Consider the following 20967-nt stretch of genomic DNA (forward strand, 5'->3'; position numbering starts at 1 on the left):
TGCAAATTACTTTTTATGGCACTTAGGTGAAAAGTGTCATAAACAAATATTTTATAGCATTTTGAGAAATGCCACTAAGCCAAAAACTTTCCAAGCTTATAATGACATTTTTGAAAAAACAAAATATGCCAATATATTTTCTAAAATTTTAAAATGCAGTAAATGATTAAAAATAAATGAATTAAACTCAATATACACTACAGGAAAAAGCATATTCGGCTACTAAATTTCCTGACCAAAAAAATTTGGTCGCTGAAAGTATAGTTTTCAGTGACCAAAATAGCATTAGTTGCCAAAAGTAAAGCTTTTTGGCGACTAAACAATTTTAGTAGCCAAAAGTCTACAATTGGCGACTATAACTAAGTTTGGTCGTTGATTATATGGGTTTTAGTGACTAAAAAATTTTTAGTAGCCCAAAGTAAAGATTTTTGGAGACTAAAAAAATTTAGTAGCCAAAAGTCTACAATTGGCGACTAAAAATAAGTTTGGTCGCTGATTATATGGGTTTTACCGACTAAAAAATTTTCAGTAGCCAAAAGTAAAGCTTTTTTGTGCCAAAACAAATTTTAGTAGCCAAAAGTCTACAATTGGCAACTAAAAAATAAGTTTAGTCGCCAAAAGTGGTCATTTTTAGCGCGGGAGAACTAAATCCTAAGGCGGGAATAAAACTTTTTGATGACCAAAATTTTGGTAGCTGAAAGTGCATCTTCGGCGACCAAATCCGATTTTGGTCTACAAAAGTTAAGTTTTTTAGCAACTAAAAAATAATTAGTAGCCAAAAGTATAGAATTGGCGACTAAAAAATATTTTTAGTTGCCAAAGTGGTTTTTTTTTTTTTTTTTTGGTAGTAAATAGTTTATTTTACATAAATTATGTTCAATAAAATAATTATATTTATATATATACTTTTATATTAATATGGATGTATGTACTATCTAAATAATATATGTTGCATATATAATCATGTGGTGCTATAGAGGTGTAGTGGGAAGAGTGGGGCTTGTATAAGGTTTATGGTGTGGAAGGTTGGCGGTTCGAGTCTCCGCAAGAGCGGATCAAATTGCTCTACAACGAATTATTGTCATGAATGGCACTTGATAGCGTCACGAATAGTGCCTACCATGACATTAAAGTGTCACTGAAAGGTTTTAGTCTTGATGGTGTAATGACACTTACAAGTGTCACTAACTCTTTTTTTAATAGCGCTTGATAGTGCCACAAATAATAACTATCATGACATTAAAATGTCATTGAAAGTTTTCAGCCATGATGGTGCAGTGGCACTTGCAAGTATCTACCGTGGCACCGATAGAAGTGGCACTTGTTCAAAATGCCACAAGACCAAAAAATGTCATTAGAAGAATAGTCTTATGGCACTTTCAAATGTCACTAAACTAAGAAAATGTTGTAGTGTAGGGGCGCACGATTTATGTTAGAGATGGAAAACAACATAAGACTAAAAAATGTTATTTCCCACAGTGGATGGTGTGTATAAATTAAATAAATAATAAAATAAAAATAATTCAGAAAATAATTATATAAATTATTTTTTCAAATTAAATGCTTATAGAAAATAATCTCGAGGCTTGTATTGGACACAATTTCCTTAAAGTAGATTTCACCCTCGTTCCGGTACTTTGAGTTTACCGACATCTATTTTCCAAGATGCAATGACTATCATTTGAATTTTGCAACACTACAAAACCAAGTCTTGCGAACCAAAATTATGTTGTAACTCTTTCTTTTTCTTCCTAAAATTAAGACTTTGACAAGTTGAAAAAAAGTCAAAAAATCAAAAAGTTACTCAAAAAGTTAAAAAGTTATCACTATTCACTAAAAGTCAAAAATTACAGCTGCACAACTCCCAATCCTAATTTTTCCCTACATACTAATTTATACAATTTTTTAATACATATTTTTTTCATAAAAAGTCAAAAAGTTAACCCAAACAACCATATTTTTTTCCTCAACCTTTTAGTCTAAAAAGTCAAAAAATGTACTTATTTAGGACATCCCAAACAACCCCTAAATGCAGAAAAAATTCAGAAAGACAAGAGGATGACTTGAAGGAGAAAGGAAGAAATGTTCTCAAAAAACAGGATTTAAAGAATTGCTGGATGACCAACTATTTATAGAAGTGAAAGTGGCTTTTCCGAACAGGTGCCAATAGATATGAACCTGTTTGGACAGATTCAATAACCAAAAACCTGTTTGGACTATTTGAACAGATACAGATCTGTTCGGACTGTTTGAACAGATACAGATCTGTCCAGTTTTGGAATGAAAAGGTATGAACCTGTTCGGGTTAGGAACTGTTTGGGTGGCAAAAATCTGGACCAAATTTCTTTTGAATTTAAAATAAATAAATAAAATAAAATACAAAAGTTTTTGGTCTAAAAAAGATAAGTATTGGGCTCGACAAGCCTAACCTAACCACGCACCCACGCCCAAGCTGAAGCCAGTCGGACGGCGACAGCGCGTGCGTGTGGTTTTAATTTTGGATCCAATGGGCCTAGTCCACTTCGCTCATAACCTCACCATTTCACAAACTTAGGTACCCCTTGGGCCCCATCCCAAGTATCCAAAGTTAAGGTTTATAAATCCAAACAATTCCTCAAGCTTATCCAATGTAGAACAAGCACATTTCACAAATGTGTAGTAAACCCACCAAATTACATTTCCACAAACTCGAAAATGCGCATTGAATTCTCATTCATCCGAAAATGGTTTTGAATAATTAAATACACAATTTTATTCACTACGCAGTATTAAACATGAATTTAATAAAAAAATATTAAAATTAACGCTCGGGTCCCACCTTAATTAATACTCAAAATTAATAAAAAAAATATAAAAAATTTCAAAACTATTTTTCAATAATTGATAATTAATTTAAAATATGATCACATGATATTTCAGAATTAATCAATAATTTTTCAAAATGAAAATGATATGTTGAAATAAAAGTTGCGAATATCTCCCACTAGCGACGTAATATTAAAGTGAGAAGAAAGTTTGCGAAATGATTGAAAAGACAAAGGAAATATCTCTCACTACCGACGGTAAAATTACAAAATGATCCATCGTTGTACAACATCCATAGCATAAAAGGAAGGACAAAAGTGAAAAGAGAAAAGGAGTAGCCATCAAATGTAATCATGCTTCAGTTGGAGATCTCCCAGGGTCTTCCCACCAGCACCCTCATCTAGATATGCCGCACTACGAAAGTTGACCCCACAAATTGTAGAAAACTATTACTCCCTCCATCCCATAATATTAGTTCCTTATTCCATTTTTTATTGTCCCAAAATATTAGTTCCTCTTCAAAAATCAAGTACAAAATAATATAAATTTCTCATTTTGCCTTTCTTTTAAATTCATAAATAATATAAAAAGTACAATTATGACATTGATATTCTCAAAAAAGTGTACTATCAAAGGGTAATTTTGAAAAACCAACTTTTTAAAAGTACAATAATTGTACTACCAAAAAAAGTTAGATTCCCCAAAAGGGACCATTATTTTGGAACGGAGGGAGTAAATAATTTTAAAAAATCATCTCATATTATTATTTACATAATGTTTACGTTAAATAAAAAATCACAAAAATTACGTAACATAAGTGAATTAACATGGTATAAAATAATATGGCATAAAACACTATACAATTTTCATTATACAATTTTCATTACATTATTAATTAAAACACTGCATTAATAATATGGCATAAAATATCCCATAACTACTCAATTTTTATCTCATTATCACTTACGTACCTAGATATTCAAAGCATTTCCCATCACTTCAATAGCTCAAAGAATGAAAATTTTAGCAGACAAGGAAAATGAAAATCCACGTGGACTCAAAAAAAGACATGTGAGGCCAAAACTTAGGGCCTTCAAAGTTGTCTAAAGGACATTTTATCACAATTATCATGTAAAATATTATGAATTTCAGATGATTTATTAAATTTTTTATTAAATTTCTCATATAGTTATGGGATCCACACAAATTCACATATGTGTGAGTCCTACATCTATGCAAAAAATTTGATAGAAAATTTAATAAATCATTTAAAATTTCTAACATAACTTTAATTGTCATATCAGGTACAAACCAGCACAACATGCTACATGGCAAATATCAAGAGATGGACATTCATCTAGAATCATTTAAAGTTGTATAAAACTTCTAGCCCAATTCACCACCAGCCACCCAACTTCTTTCCCTTTTCCTTCACATATAATCATCTCTCTCCTCTCATTCATTCCCTCACCATCACCAAAAACACTACTTTCCTTCCATGGCTAGCTTGAGCTTCATCATTGGCATTATAGGTTTGCCTAATTTCTTTTACATGAAAAACTTTTTGAATATATTTAATTTCTTCTATTGCTAGTCTTTGTTTTTTTTTTTTCCTTCTTCTTCTATTAGTACTTGGTAGAGCATAATATGGTGATATATTATATCTTTTTGCAGGGAATATAATCTCTATACTAGTTTTTGCTTCTCCCATGTAAGTATATACTTGACTTTAAAAATAACAAAATGATAATTTCCTTTATATGAAATTCTCTGAGATGTGTTAAAGTACTATATACATGATTGAACAGGTTGATATATTCTTCCTTTATTCAAAGTGGCATATAGTTTTTATCCATTTCATACTTTAAGAGCTGAGAAAATATTATAATAATTGAGTAAGTGGTGAGATTCAAATTCATAATTTATTATCCGGTGTTATATATGACAAATTATTGATCAGTATTAACAACATAAATACTAAATTATCTTTCATAATAACTTAATTTTTTATGTGAGTTGATGGTTAGTTAGAACAGATCATGTGTTATTCAAACATCACAATCTATTTGGTAATTAAAATATTTGCATGTGTTTGGCTTGCTTATGAGGAGGATGCATGAGGTGCGTGCTAATGATATAAATAATACAATTACCTCTCTTTCATTACTCAGAGAAAACAATTTTATTAGTAATTTATATCATCAAAGTATGACTACTAGACTAAAAGCAATTAAGTTAAATTACATCATTAATCCTTCTAATCGGAGCAAAGTTTCACTTTAAGTCCTCTGCACACGGGTCGATTCAGATCAGGTTGACCAATCAATCTATAGCTAATCGAACAGATTCGGATTGGGAGAATTAATATCTGATTTCGACCGGGTGATGGTTCGAAACCCTCCGTGCATAGGAATCGGGTTGACGGTCGAATTCGGTCGGTTTCATGGGTTGGACTGTGCCCATAAAATTAGTTGGGCCAAACCATTAGTAATTTTATTATGAAAACTGTTTGATAAGCCTCTCAAAGTATAGTTATTCTCATTGATTTGAGTGTATTGTTTGTTTTGAACTTTCAAATCATAATTCTATATCAATTTTTCAAAACTCAATTAAAAACATAATCATTATTTTTCAAAACTCATAATCAAACACATAATTCAAAACTCAATTCAAATCAATATTTTAATTTTGTTAAGATTTTAAATATTTAAATATTTAAATATGTTACGATTTTTTTAATTTTTTGAATATTTTTAAATATTTTAATTTCAAAATATTACGATTTTAATTTTTTAAATTTTAAAATATTTAATAAAAATAAATTCAAACGCTATTTTATAAAAATATTTTAAAATATTTTAATTTTTTTGTTATGTATTTGGTTACGATTTGAGTGTAAAGTTGTCAAAGTAATATGGAGTTTTGAGTTATGTGTTTGGTTATGAGTTTTAAAAATAATTTCTTAATTGAGTTTTATTTTATATGTTTAGTTACGATTTGAGTGTAGAGTTGTTTTTAAATTTAAAATATTAACATTTTAAATTATTTAAATTTTTACGATTTAAATTTTTTGAATATTTATTTTAATTTTTTACTTATTAAATTTTTAGATTATTTAAATTATTTAAATATTTATGATTTAAATTTTTTGAATATTTATTTTGAAAAAAAATTATTTCCTTTGTAGTATTTTCAATTAAAAAATTGATTAATGTTATTTTCTATTAATAATAAATTTTTTTAATTGAATTTTAAAAACAGTTTGGTTATGAGTGTTGATCAGAATTTTCAATAATGTGAAAGTAGTATGTTTTGTTATGAGTTATAATAATTTGTATTAAGTTTTGAAAACTCTTTCCAAAACTCATAACTAAACAAATTTTCTTACTTTACATGTCAAATCAAATTTTAAAACTCAATTCAACACTCTATTTAAAAATCATAATCAAACAAATTTTCTACACTCAAATCATAATTCCACAACTCACAAATTCAAAATATCACTCATACTCTCAAATCATATTTACAAAATTCTACCAAACGCAACCAATATTTTACATGATTTTTAATTTATTACCAAGTTACAATATTAGAAATTGTAAAAATAGACAATTTTACAATTGAAAGTATAATTAGCAAAAAAATATTAAATTTATAATTTTACAATTCTAAAAAGCTATCATAATAAAAAGAATTATTAAACAATAAATTCCAAACACGCATAATATGAATAACAAATAATTAACTAACAAATTTCATACACTACTTACTACCTGCTTTAAACCCAATCATATCAAGAAGAAAAACAATAATTTCAAACGTTTCACACAAACAAAAAAAAAAAAAAATACAAATTGGTTCAAAGCTTCCAATTAACAAACAAAATAAGTAACTTAAGATCAACTATCAAGTTTTTTGATTAGCAACATCATCAAGACAACCTATCAGCTATCATGTTCATAATCAAAGTACAAAAGAAATATATAGTTATACTCTGCAACTGCAAAAATATTCACTACTTCCAAACTTGCCACTCTAGTTGCCAGACAAAAAACTTCAAAAAAATCAACCAACCAGAAGTTTGTAATTGCTTTTAATGATTACATTCATCCAACTATAGAACTGAAGCAATATTAATACAAAACATAGTAGAATATGAACAACTTGGATAGAAAGAATGGACAGAAAATACACAAAAAAAGACCATCATCAAACAGTTTGCCAAAGCAAAAAGAGCTCTGCTACAGAGCCCGAAAGGGTTTCGAGCCAAATTTGGCTCGAATTTGAGAAGAAGGAGGAAGAAGAAGAAGGGAAGGAGGGGGAGGGGAGGGGAGGGGGAAGAAGGACTGGAGGGGGCCTAAAAAATGGAGGAGGAGGGGCTGAGGCGAGACAGACGCGATCGGCGGTGGTCGACGCGATCGGCGGAGGCGACGCGATCGGCGGCGGGAGGCGCAAGCGACGCGACCTCTCTCTCTCTTTCTCTCCCTCTCCCTCTCCCTCTCCCTCTCTTTCTCTCCCTCTTCCTCTGCATTGCAGAGGTCGAAAATGGCGGAAAAAAAGAAAAAAAAAAAAAAACGGAATGCCCAAAACGACGTCGTTTTGGGCATTCGGGGCATTCGAGCCAAGCATTTCGGGCCCTCAAACATTTTCCAAGCAAAAATGTATTATCAACAGGTATCAACCACCTGCAAGGAAAAACAATTTGATAAATAAGTAAACATAAATCAAAACAAACAACATAATATAAAATTAAAAAAGACTTCGATTTATTTACCAAGCTATGCTCCATTGCCATGCTAAACAATTATGGGACTTGAACTTGCCGTGACTATTTCATTAGGTTGGGCACCAACAGTGGCCGTTTCAGTAGGAGAATGATCCATTATCTAGACACAAAATATAACAATAAATATATTGCATAATATACATAAACAAATCAAACATGCTAATAAATTCCAATTTTGTAAACAAATAGTTAATACACTATTTTCTAAAACCTGATACATACAAAAACAAAGAGCATTATGCATTCTAATATGTTATAGCATTGAAAAATATAAATAAAAATGTGAATTACACTAATAGTCCCTATAGTTTGGGGCTTTTATCACTTTAGTCCTTGACTTTTCAATTGTGACACATTTGACCCTGAATTTTAAATCTTGTTCTAAATAAAGACAATTAAAGATACCATTTGATTTTTCAATAATAAAATTGTCAATTTGATAAAATATCAACTAATTTGACAAAATAAATGTCAAAAAATATTTTTAAATTTTTAAAAATTATTTCTACCAACTAAAGATAAAATTATGTAAAACTGATAAATTTTTTAGACATTTATTTATTTTTTTTACCAAATTAATTTTTATTATGTGTTTGGATGATGATCATGTAAAATTAATTTTTAAAAATTAATCATGTAGTTTTTATTAATTTTGATCAATTTTACATAATTTTATCTTTAATGGATAGAAATAATTTTAAAAAAATTAAAAATATTTTTTTGACATTTATTTTTGTCAAATTAGTTTATATTTTATTAAATTGACAATTTTACCCTTGAAATTAAACAATTGTATCTTCAATTATCTTTGTTTGGAACAAGATTCCAAATTCAGAGTCAAATGTGTCACAATTGAAAAGTCAAAGACTAAAGTGACACAAGTCCTAAACTATAGGGACTGCTAATATAATTTGTCATAAATAAAAGCATACTTACTTAATGAAAAACAAACAAATATACGAAGCTTGCAATTTTTAAAATAATATCAAACAAACAGATATAAAAACAAAAGCTTTTAATTTAAAATAAAAAAATAAAAAATAAAAAAACAAAAAACATACACTTCATTCTTACTGAGTATATTTAAGGAAACAATCACTTCAAGCTTCAAACATACACATATAAGCATTCATTTTTATTTATTTTTTTTAAGAAAAATAAGTTCCTTATAAATCCTTTTTACATGCAGGGATTTTGTTAACTGGAAAAAAACAAAATAAAATTACAAAATAAATCTAAGGTTTCTAGAGATAAAAAAAATTAAATAAAAAAAATAAATATATATATATATAAAAGCATACTGGAACAAATATCATTCTAATATTTAAAGCATTGAAAAAACATGAACGATCCATTATCTAGCGCATAATATACATCAACTAATCAACTATGTTAATAAATTTTCATTTCGTAAGCAGTTAACACAATGATTTATTGAAAAACTAACACACATTTTACCAAGAAAAAAAAAACACACACATCAGCATCAAAAACATTATAAAAAAATAAACAAATAAACTCATCCCTAGGGTTTTGGTCAGTAATAGAGCACCACCACCAACATTGGAGCCTCTAATTTGAAGGATAGATGAAACACCTCGTAAAGTACCAGAAAGAGAGAGAGAGAGAGAGAGAGAGAGAGAGAGAGAGAGGGAGATGGGTGAATCATAGTTGTAAAAAGATATAACGAGGGAAGAATGTGGGTTTACGTTACAGAGAGATTAGAGAAAGAGAGTGAGAGAGAGAAATATGGGGAAGAGGAGAGGAGATGATAGGTCTGCTGCTGCTGCTGGGACAACTTTGCTTTGAAAGTTGGAGTATCATCATCAATATAGAAAGCTTCTTATGGAAGCTTTGCACTTTTTCCAAGAATAATACAATTATATAGACATATATTATTTGCTGATAAAAAATATATATATATATAGATATATATTAGAAATGTAGGAGTTGCTTGTGTTATAGATCTTGGTCGTGCTAGTTTTGTGTGCAATAATTTACATAAAACCGTTGCCGACGGCGAAATTGTGAAATTCAACCAAACTAAATTTGCAGCCGACCGGTTGAATGTTCAAAATCGTTCGTTTCCATTCGGTTCAGGTCGGTTCGAGCGGGTGGTTTGGGTTTCGGTTTTCATGAACACACCCAAGTCCTCTTAGTTTCAAATTGAACAATTTCACCACCAATTTCAATTTTGTTGCAATGTGATCGCTCCTTATTAACATTTTGAACGAAAAACGCAACTTACCACAAAAGGTCAGAGTAATTCAAATAGTAATTGCTTGCATGCATGTGTATTATGGTTCAGAGGAACATTCAAGGGAGTGGTGAAGAAGAAATCAACAGAGAATTACAACGGACTTCCATACATAACCACTCTGCTCAGCACATCTCTGTGGACTTTCTATGGAATTCTCAAGCCAGGGGGTCTTCTTATTCTAACAGTAAATGGCGCTGGTGCTGTCTTACAATTCATTTATGTCACTCTCTTTCTCGTCTATGCTCCAAGGGATATCAAGGTGAACCCAAAAAAAAAAAAAAAAAATTCTGTTTTGAATCATTTAAGACATTTATGTCTGATTAAAATCCACCATATCTAAAAAAATAATTGGATTGACGTTTATTTATTTATTTATTGAGTGGTGCTATTCGCACATCTTTTCAGTAAAAAACACTTTAACACTTTTTGGCTTTATTAGGCCAAAATTGCATAATAAACACTATCGATTTTTGGTGAAAAGGGGATCCAAATAAAATAACCTTTTTTTTAAAAAAACAAAGATAATCTTATTGTGTGGATACATCCATACAAGAGATTTAATAAATAATTAAACTTATTGTTAAAGTAGCATTAGTTATTAATTATCTTCAAATTATACACGTGTGGCATTCTCTCTAGGTGTTTAAAAATTTTACAAAAATATTTAGGACTACCAAAGTTGGGGACCCCCATGACCCCCAAAATGATGTCGACCAATCGTGTGTGTGTGTGTTTTTTTTTCCCTTCTTGGACGAATTACAAATGAGTGGGGGTTATGGGGTTATATTTTTTTGGAGTCTGTAGCATTGTTGAAAATTTTAACCTCTCGTAAGGTTTTTTTTAAAAATTTATGTGACATTCTCTCTAAGTGTTTAAAAAACTGAAGTGCCTAAATTCTATATCTTTGGAAAATGGGGGTCAAAATGTAAATTAGAAAGTTCAGACAAGTATAGATTATAAACCCTAACCTACAATGATGGAAGAAGGTGGAAGAAAAGTTAACAAGTTACTTGATCACATTTATTAAAAAATACATTATTTGAGGTTTTAATATTGATTCTAGCACAAATACTTTTAATAACACGAAAGATCCTCAAGCGCAACTAAAAATGCGTCTTTTTAGATGTAATTGTTAATATTTTATACACCAATATGGATTGACATACTTATTAACTTATGTTTTCATCTTATTTTCAAATTTTGTGCTGGTAGAAAAATGTCACCGTCCATGCTTCTTTTTTTTTTATAAATTTTTATTAAATATATTCTCTGTCTATATTAAAAATTCTGGATCTATCACTCTCACTCATTGTATTACAAACTTGCCAATGGTATTGAAATTCAGGTTAAATCTATGAAGTTGGTGGCAATATTCGATGTTGGGTTTCTTGGGGCAGTAATAGCTGTGACTCTGCTAGCAATCCATGGAAGTCTAAGGTTTACCTTTGTGGGCATTTTATGTGCAGCATTGACTATAGGCATGTATGCAGCACCTCTAGCTGTCATGGTAAGCCTTTTCAAATGCCATTACGAACTAGCTTTGCTCATACAAATTAGTTGCCAAAAAAATTAAAAAATAAAATAAAATTTTATAGGTCAGGAATGAAATGGAAATGTTTGGATAAATTTTTATTGTCTTTCAATCAGATTTTGACATTTTTATAGTTCTACTTCCAATTAATATTAAACTTCCTACTCAATTATTGCTCAGGAGAGTGTTTGGAGATTTGTTCTAACTAACCTTTGGCACATGTCATTTAATATGGCACATATACGGCGTGATTTTTATTTAAATTTTTTGACCATTTTGGGGTGTGTCATTTGACTTTTGTTTTTCATTTTTATTACCCAAGTCAAAATTTAGAAACTAATGAAAAATGCCCACAAATTGACTCAAAATTTAAGAGTTGAAAAACATAACTTGTGTAGCATTTTGGTTTTTTTAATTGATATCTTCGGCATAGGTCCTCATTTGTGTTTCAATTTTTAATGGATGACGATAACAGAGAATTGTGATAAAGACGGCAAGTGTGGAGTACATGCCTTTTTTCCTATCGTTTTTCCTCTTCCTCAATGCTGGAGTTTGGTCTGTCTACGCTTTCCTTGTCAAGGATTTTTTCGTCGGAGTAAGTTTTCTTATATTTTTTTAAAATGTGTTTTTAAAATTCTAAAATCACTTTTCAATATTTGCATTTAAAAAAAAATAAAAAATAAAGCTGCTAGACCATTTGAACTTGTAATGTCATATACCCATTTCATAGTTTTGCATCTTGCTTTCTAAGCCTTTTTATATATCCTTCTATAGTGTTTGAATCATAAATTTGAAAAGAAAGATGAAAATTTGTTAAAAGAATAGCATATATTTTATTCATATTGTCCTCATATTTTTCTTCTCTTTTCAAATTACTACATAAATTCATGATTCAATCAAGCGTGTGGTATAAAAAAAGCATAGATAAATTACACTAGCTTTTCCTTAGGTTTGGAGAAAGAAAATATTATATATAATTTTATTTCGTACATCATTTTTTCACTCATATAATAATTTTATTTTGTACATCATTTTTTCACTTCTAGTCTAGGAGTGAAAAAATGAAATTAAAAAATAGATTATGTATGACATTGTCTACAAAAGTAGATAAACAATCTCTCAATTTTAATAAGATTAAATGGATCATAATTAAAGTAATATGGTGTAGAACTACAAAGATAAACTAAGGCCAAGTTTGGGGACTTCAAAAAAAGCCAAAAAGTCAAAAAGTTACTCAAAAAGTTAAAAAGTTAACACTATTCACCAAAAGTCAACAATTACGGCTGCACAACTCCCAATTCAAATTTTTCCCTACAAATCAATTTTTACAATTTTTTATTACACATTTTTCAATAAAAAGTCAAAAAGTTAACCCAAACATCCATATTTTCAACCTCAATTTTTTAGTCTAAAAAGACAAAAAGTGCACTTTTTTAGTCTTTCCAAACTTGGCCTAAATAAACTATTTATTTTAGTGTAAAATATATGTCAATATGTTCTTTTCATCATATAATTAATGAAAAAGAGAGTTGAGTGCTATATGAGTAAAATATAAAATAAAAAGTCAGTGTGATTAGTCTAAAAGATGGAGAGAGAAAAGCCAATCGAAGATAAAGTGGTAGAGAAAATAAGAATTACTATTATTATTATTTTATTAAAAAAATAAGAATTATTTAAAAACAAGACTGTCAATATGTTTTTTACATCATATACTTTACATCATATACTTAATGAATTATTTATAAAAAAGAGAGTTGAGTGTTATAAAAATAAATTTGTTTTTAAAAAAAGGGCAAATTACATATACACCCTTCCAGGTTTGGTTAAATTACAGATACCCCTGAGGTTTCGGAAATTACATCCCGCCCCCTGAGGTTTGTATTTTCATAACAATTTACCCCCTGAGGTTTATATTTCATAACAAATTATCCCCTAATTTCTTATGCAAATATAGCATTCAGGGGGGAATTCGTAATTTTTCAAACCTCAGGGGGATATCTGTAATTTTGTCAAACCTGGAGGGGTGTATATGTAATTTGCCCTTAAAAAAAAGTCCGTGCGATTAGCCTAAATGAAGGAGAGGGAAAGGTCAATCAAAGATAAAGCGGTAGAAAAAATAAGAATTATTCAATGTGTTTGGTTTTAGTTTTCGGGATTAAGTTTTTTGAAAATTGACTTTTTTTAATTTTCGTATTTTTTTTGTTTTTAGTGAATATTTTTTAAATTTTAAACATTTTTTTTTTACTTTTTTAGATACACCTTACTTAGATGTATCTAAAAAGTAAAAAAATTGTGAAAAAATATTTAAAAAATTAATAAATACATAAAAATATAAAAAATGTACTGAATTCTTGTATTATTTTTATATTTTTGGTATTTAGTGAATTTTTAAAAGATTTATTTTACAATTTTTTTACTTTTTAGGTGTATTCATGTTAGGTGTGTCTAAAAAGTAAAAAAATTACTTAAAATATTAAAAAAATTCAGTAAAAACAAAAAAAAACTCGAAAAATAAGAAAACATAATTTTTTGAAAAGTGAAAACAAGCAATTATTATTATTTTATTGAAAAAATAAGAATTATTTAAAATCAAGACTGTAGAAGTTAAAAACTTTATGAAGGAATTAACCTAGTAAACACCCTCCCCCTCACCAAAAAAAAAAAAAAAGAAGAAGAAGAAAATGTTTTAGAGCAGCTCCAATTGAAATGCTAAATCCTATGTGGCACAATAATAGTTTAATTTTGACATGAATAATGAAATTCATCTAATATGTCAAATGCTAATAATTGATATTTGACATAAACTCAACATTTTAAATTAGACATACTTCAGGTTGTTGCCATTTTTTATTTTATTTTTTAAAATCCCAATAGTAAAATATACTATACCATGATTTGAAAAGAGAATTGGGTTAAAATAACTCATTAAAAGATAAAATAGGTTAAAATAATTTTTTTTTTTTAAAGTCAGTGTGATTAGTCTAAATGAAGGAGAGAGAAAGGTCAATCAAAGATAAAGCCGTAGAAAAAATAAGAATTATTATTATTATTATTTTATTAAAAAAATAAGAATTATTTAAAATCAAGACTTTAGAAGTTAAAATCTTTATGAAGGAATTAACCTAGTAAACAACCCCCCCCCCCCAAAAAAAAAAAAAAAAAGTACCCCCCTCCCCCCTCCCAAAAAAAAAAAAAAAAAAAAAAGAAGAAAAAGTTTTAGAGCAGTTCCAATTGAAATGCTAAATCCTATGTGGCACAATAATAGTTTAATTTTGACATGAAAAATGAAATTTATGTAATATGTCAAATGCTAATAGTTGATATTTGACATAAACACAACATTTTAAATTAGACATACTTCAGGTTGTTGCCATTTTTTATTTTATTTTTTAAATCCCAATAGTAATATATACTATACCATGATTTGAAAAGAGAGTTGGACTAAAATAACTCATTAAAAGACAAAATAGGTTAAAATAATATTTTTTTAAAAAAAGATCAGTGTGATTAGTCTATAAATAAAGGGGAGAGAAAGGTCAATCAAAGATAGTGCGGTAGAAAAAATATGAATTATTATTGTTATTATTTTATTGAAAAAAATAAGAATTATTTAAAATCAAGACTTTAGAAGTTAAAAATTTTATCAAGGAATTAACCTAGTAAACAACCCCCCAAAAAAAAAGTTTTAGAGCAGTTACAATTGAAATGCTAAATCCTATGTGGCACAATAATAGTTTAATTTTGACATGAATAATGAAATTCATCTAATATGTCAAATGCTAATAGTTGATATTTGACTCAACATTTTAAATTAGACATACTTCAGGTTGTTGCTAATTTTTTATTTTATTTTTTAAAATCCCAATAGTAATATATACTATACCATGATTTGAAAAGAGAGTTGGGCTAAAATAACTCATTAAAAGATAAAATAGGTTAAAATAATTAATAAGACAAAATTATATATCCAATCATAATTATTTTATTTTTTCTCTCACAACTATAAAAAAAATAAAAATAAAAAGATCCCAACAAGGCCAATTTCAAATAACTTTTCCATTGTAAAATAAAATAATAGATTTGACATAACAAGTAAAGAATTTTTATGTCAAATTGACATATACCAATTTGCTATTAAAAAAAATTCACACACCAAATTTTTTAGGTTTAATTTTTTACCTCCCAAATTGACTGAGTTTTATTTTATTTTAAATTTTTGGTACTTTTTGGTCCGTGTGTCAATTTTTTATTTTTTTATTTTTATTTTTAAATGGAACGTGAGTGATTGTCTTGACTATGACATATTTTAAGAACTAGTGTATGTTCGCGTTTAAAAACACCATGTAAATATTGTTGAGATTAAAATATAGTTATAATTTATATGTATTATATTGAAATTTGTAGAATATGTAACTTTTTTTTGATAAAAAACTAAAAAAATATAAAGAAATATTCTGCTTCATATGGATTAAAATATAATTTATCTAATTTGTTGCACAAAAAAATTTTTGAGGTCAAAATATAAATAGATGGTCTATTTGGTTTGAATTTTCAAATGAATTTTATAATTAGAGTTTGGTTGTATATTTTCAAAATAATTTTTACAAATTTGAAATTCAAAACTTATTTAGTTTATAGTTTTCAAAAATAATTTTTTAAATTTTCAATCTATATTTTATTACTTTTAGTAAATTTTTTAAATATTTTAATCAACAATTTTTACTTTTTCAGATCCATTCAATCTGAATACACTTAAAAATTATAAAATTTAGAGTAATATTATAAAATTTACACTTAAATATTTTAAAATTAATTTTTACAAATTTAAAATAAAATATTATAATTTTGCATGATTTATGTGTTTTGTTGTATTTTGAGTATTTGAACCCAAATTATAATAAATAATACATTTTAATTATTTTATTATATTTTATATAAAATAAATAATAAAAATAAAAACAAAAACAAAAACAAAACAAACTTTGCTCCCAAGAGTGAGGTCACGGTGACAACAACAAAACACACTTTGCGCCCAAGAGCCAAACAGCATTGAAAAAAAAAAAAAACTCGGCACCTCCACCCATCATCCCTTCCCGCTCACCTCACTTTTTCAAATTTTAAATTTTAAAACTCATTTTGAGTGTGTTTAGTTTATGTTTGGAGATAAATTTTTTATAAAAAAAAAATTGAGAAAAGAGTTTAAAATATTTTTTGATTTGTTTAATTGTATATTTTCAAAATAGTTTTTGAGTTTGAGATAATTTGATATTTTATTGTAATTGAATAGATGTGTGTGAGAGAAAAAATAATTGAGAAAAAGAAAAGAGAGAGACAAAATAATTGATTGATGTGTAATAGAGAGAAATAATTTTAATTTTTTTTTAAAAAAAATTATAACCAAATATATTTTTAAAAATTTTCCTTTAAAAATATATTTCAAAATACAAAACAAACACACCCTCTATCCAGAGGCGGAGGCACACAAGGGCCGGGGGGTCACGTAGCCCCCCTGGGATTTTGGAATTTTTTTTTTCCCCAAACATAAAGAAAATATTTTAAATAAAAAAATTTATAAAAATATTATTTAAAGTGAAATTTCAATGACATTTTTTAAATTATGAGAACAATAATTGTTATTTTGATTGAAAGTAAAGAGACTATGATAAGTTATATTATTATTTATGAAAATTTCAATATAATGGTGATGTCTATCATTATTGACATGCAAACATAATTAACCTCAATGAAGATATATGAAATTTATTAGACTGCTAGGTAGTTTGACATGTAGAGTTTGTCCTCCATATGTTTCTTTCCATTTATAATTAAAATGATCACTATATAAATTATAATCAAGCAACACATCTTCAATTATAAAAATAAAAATAAAAATAAAAAATTACAATAGGTCAAAACTAATATCAAAATGAGTCATAACTAACTATTACTTGATATATAGTCATAACGAAAATAACAATCACAAGAAGTTATAACAAAATTATATCTAACACTATAATTTATCATAACTAAAGACCACGAAGATCATAATTGCGACATATGATAGATACTTTTTTTTATGGTGTGTTTTATAGAATTTCTCTACTAAAATATATTACTTCTATCTCAATTTATCTTCTTTTTTTAATTTTCCAATCTACCTGTAAATAGTTACTCCCCAATATTTATATAAAATTTAATCTCAAATCCTTTAAGTTAAAATTCACATTTATCCAAATGGACTCTTAATATTTAAGTTTAGTAATATCTCATTATTGTTTATTAAAAAAATAAAAATAAAAAAATTGTTTGGTTAGAGTTTTCTAAAAACACTTTTTCAGAAAATTCTATTTTCTTGTTTTTCGTTTTTTTATATTTTTACTGAATTTTTTTAATGTTTTAAGCAATTTTTTTAATTTTTAGACATACCTAACATAAATATACCTAAAAAGTAAAAAAATTGTAAAAAAAACCTTTTAAAAATTCACTAAATACCAAAAATACAAAAGAAAAATCGAGAATTTTGTACATTATTTGTATTTTTATGTATTTATTAATTTTTTAAAATATTTTTTCACAAATTTTTTACTTTTTAAATATATCTAAGTAAAGTGCATCTAAAAATGTAAAAAAAATGTTTAAAATTTTAAAAATATTCACTAAAAACAAAAAATACGAAAACAAAAAAAAAATCAATTTTCAAAAAACTTAATTCAAAAAACTCAAAACACACTTTGCCCCCTCTCCATTAAATTTCTGACTACGCCACTGCCTCTATCTCTCTCTCCCCTCAAAACACACTTTGCTACCCCAAGAAGAAGAGGCCAAAAAAATAAAATAAAATAAAACAAAATAAAACAAACATTATTATGTTGAATAAATCTATAAAGGCCAAAAAAATAAAATAAAATAAAACAAAATAAAGAATTCTTACAAATGGTTTGGTTTAATTTATAGCAAAAATTTTATGTTGAATTTTGGATATTAAAACTTATACTAACATTATAATTTGGATTTATGTAAGTAAGCCTTATTTAATTGTTTGGTTCTTTTTAATTATATAAGTGGTGGGAATTATCTTAAGTCCATCTAAAATATTATGTACTTTAATCTCAATTGATTAAATTATGTTTCATCCGTAATCACCTAATATTGTTATTAAACTCAATTGATTAAATTATTAAATTTCATTCATTTTAAACTCAAATGATTAAATTATGTTTCATCCATAATTATCTAATATTATAATTATGAGAGGATTACAAATATTTATAGTGTGTGCCACCAAACAAAATGTATGTTTATAATGAGAATATCAATACAAAACTCAATTAAAAATAACAACTCCGCCTAACCTTAATACAAATTAAGAAATAAACATAAAAATTTATAATATTCACCAATAAAATAAAATAAAATAAAAGTCATCTTTTTTACTTCACCAATAAAATAGTGAAATAAAAAAAGTAAAAAACAAAAAAACAAAAACATATAAGAGAAATGTTGGTAGCATCTAGTAGAGTTTTCTAAATATGATTTGAGAATAGAGTTATATTTTGAGTTTATGAGTTTTGAAATTATGATTTGAGTGCAGAAAATTTGTATTGGTGAATGAGTTTTAAATTGAGTGAGAAATTTTTGATGTGACATATGATATTTGATACAAAAACTTACAATTCATAACCAAACACACTACTCAAAATTCTAATCAAAGCTCATAAAAAAATTTAAAAATTCTAATTTTTTTATTTAAAATATAAAAAATAACAGGTGCCAATTGTAAATAAAAAAAAATGAAAAAAATAGCATTGTTCCGGTCAACCGGCCGGACGTCTGATTAGCCCAAATTTTTTCGCCTTGGAAAGAGTTTTCAAAAGTGAGTATGAAATTAATTTTTAAAAACTCTAAACAAACAACACACTCGAAATAAGGGGTGTAAATGTGTTTGGAGAAGCCATTGTTATGCAATTATAAACAAAAGCTTTGCCTACTGCCCTCGAGTCCTCTATTCTTTTACACCCACAAACACCAATCCAAGAAGAGCCATATTCAGAGGAGAAATCCAGTCCAAAAAATAAAAATAAAAATAAAAATAAATGTTGAGAGATCTTACAAAGGCAAGTCATGTTTCCACCTTCCCCTCTCTCTCGAATCATGACACAGCAATATGCAACAAAACATACTTTCTTTATAGCTTTTCCACTACCAAAGAAGACTAACCCTTTGCTTTTGTTGTTTTTCAAATGTTGTAGATAAAAAAAAATTTAAAAAAATTAAAAAATTAAAAATTAAAAAAAAATTGTTCAAGAGCTATTAGGAGGTGGTGCTGGGCTAAGAGGAGGAGAGAGAAAAATCTCCATTACTTGTGTTCTAGAGGGTTCCTTCCTTTCTCCTTTCTCCATCTCCTCCCTCCTCCTCCGCCACCACTCTTGGAAGCTCTTTAATCCCGACGGAGAACCAAAACCTTTGGTGTCCGTGTTGCAACATCATTTTTCGGAGATGGAGATCAACAGTTAATTTCTAATTGTAAACAATATATTCAATAGAAATCAAAACTCTCTAGAACCAAAACTAAAGAGCTGGAGTAAAATGGAGCTAAAGAGAGAGAGATGGAGAAGGTTTGTGCGACAATATGAGGAAGAGAGTTTAAATTCTAGAAGGAGAGAGAGAGAGAGAGTACTTGGGCAGAAATCAAGTGTTTGGTACATTTGAAATGATTGATCTGAACCATTAATATACACTCAAAATTAATTTAGACCATTAAAACTAAATATATCTCTGATATATTTTGGACATTTTCAAAAATCATCTTGTCATGTTATATAGATATTATATAGATTGATGGATAATCTTCAGGTACCAAATGCAATTGGATTTGTATTGGGCTCGGCCCAACTAATCCTCTATTTGGTCTACAAGAACAAATCATCCTCAGCAAAATCAGAAGACGAAATGGAAGACGAAGAAAAAGAAGGACCAGCCCACCTTGTCAAAACGTCCATTGAAATGCATGGCCTCGACGACCACCTGAAAAATAAAAATCGAAACCTCAAAAAAGGAAGGAGCCTCCCGAACCCGCCGGTTTCTCGGCAATACAGCATCAACAAAATCATGAAAACATTTTCTCTTCGCCCATATGAGTTGAATTCTGGCTCACTCCATGTAAATGATGTTGAAAATGGAAGCACCAAGGATCACCCCTGATTTCCAAAAATAAAATCTACTGAAGAATGGGCCTAAATAAACTTATTTCAAAACCCACTGTTGGGCCTGGGTTTACTCTTGTATATATTAGGCCCTTGGGCTACCATTCAACAAAATGAGAACTTGGACCTTCATTTGGAGGTTGAGAAGTGAGAAAAGAGTTTTTTTTTTTTTTTGGTAAATTGGATGTCATAGCTTGGAAGGGGAGTCTTTCCAGTAAGAAGACTGAAATCCTTGACCTTTTATTGAGATGCAAGAGTTTTAGCTAGGGGGGAGCATGGTCCGGATTGAACCGGATTAGAATAAAATCAGGATCAATCCGTTATTTACGGTTCCTGAAAAATTGGAACCAATCCAATCCGTTTAAATTATGGAACCAATCCG

The 20967-nt window shown here is 28.0% G+C and overlaps 1 protein-coding gene across 1 annotated transcript; it reads left to right on the forward strand.

Annotated features, from left to right (window-relative positions):
• Positions 1 to 4190: 4190 nt before the first annotated feature.
• On the forward strand, positions 4191 to 20741 carry LOC114317350 (bidirectional sugar transporter SWEET16-like). Its single transcript, XM_082914894.1, has 6 exons — positions 4191 to 4337; positions 4480 to 4516; positions 9900 to 10110; positions 11197 to 11358; positions 11858 to 11977; positions 20236 to 20741. Exons 1-6 carry the CDS (start codon positions 4304 to 4306, stop codon positions 20581 to 20583), a joined length of 912 nt encoding a protein of 303 aa, XP_082771020.1. The 5' UTR covers positions 4191 to 4303; the 3' UTR covers positions 20584 to 20741.
• Positions 20742 to 20967: the final 226 nt, after the last annotated feature.

This window comes from Camellia sinensis, chromosome 2 (genome assembly GCF_055761805.1).
Source record: "Camellia sinensis isolate YWXY chromosome 2, ASM5576180v1, whole genome shotgun sequence".
In the NCBI taxonomy this organism is placed as follows: domain Eukaryota; kingdom Viridiplantae; phylum Streptophyta; class Magnoliopsida; order Ericales; family Theaceae; genus Camellia; species Camellia sinensis.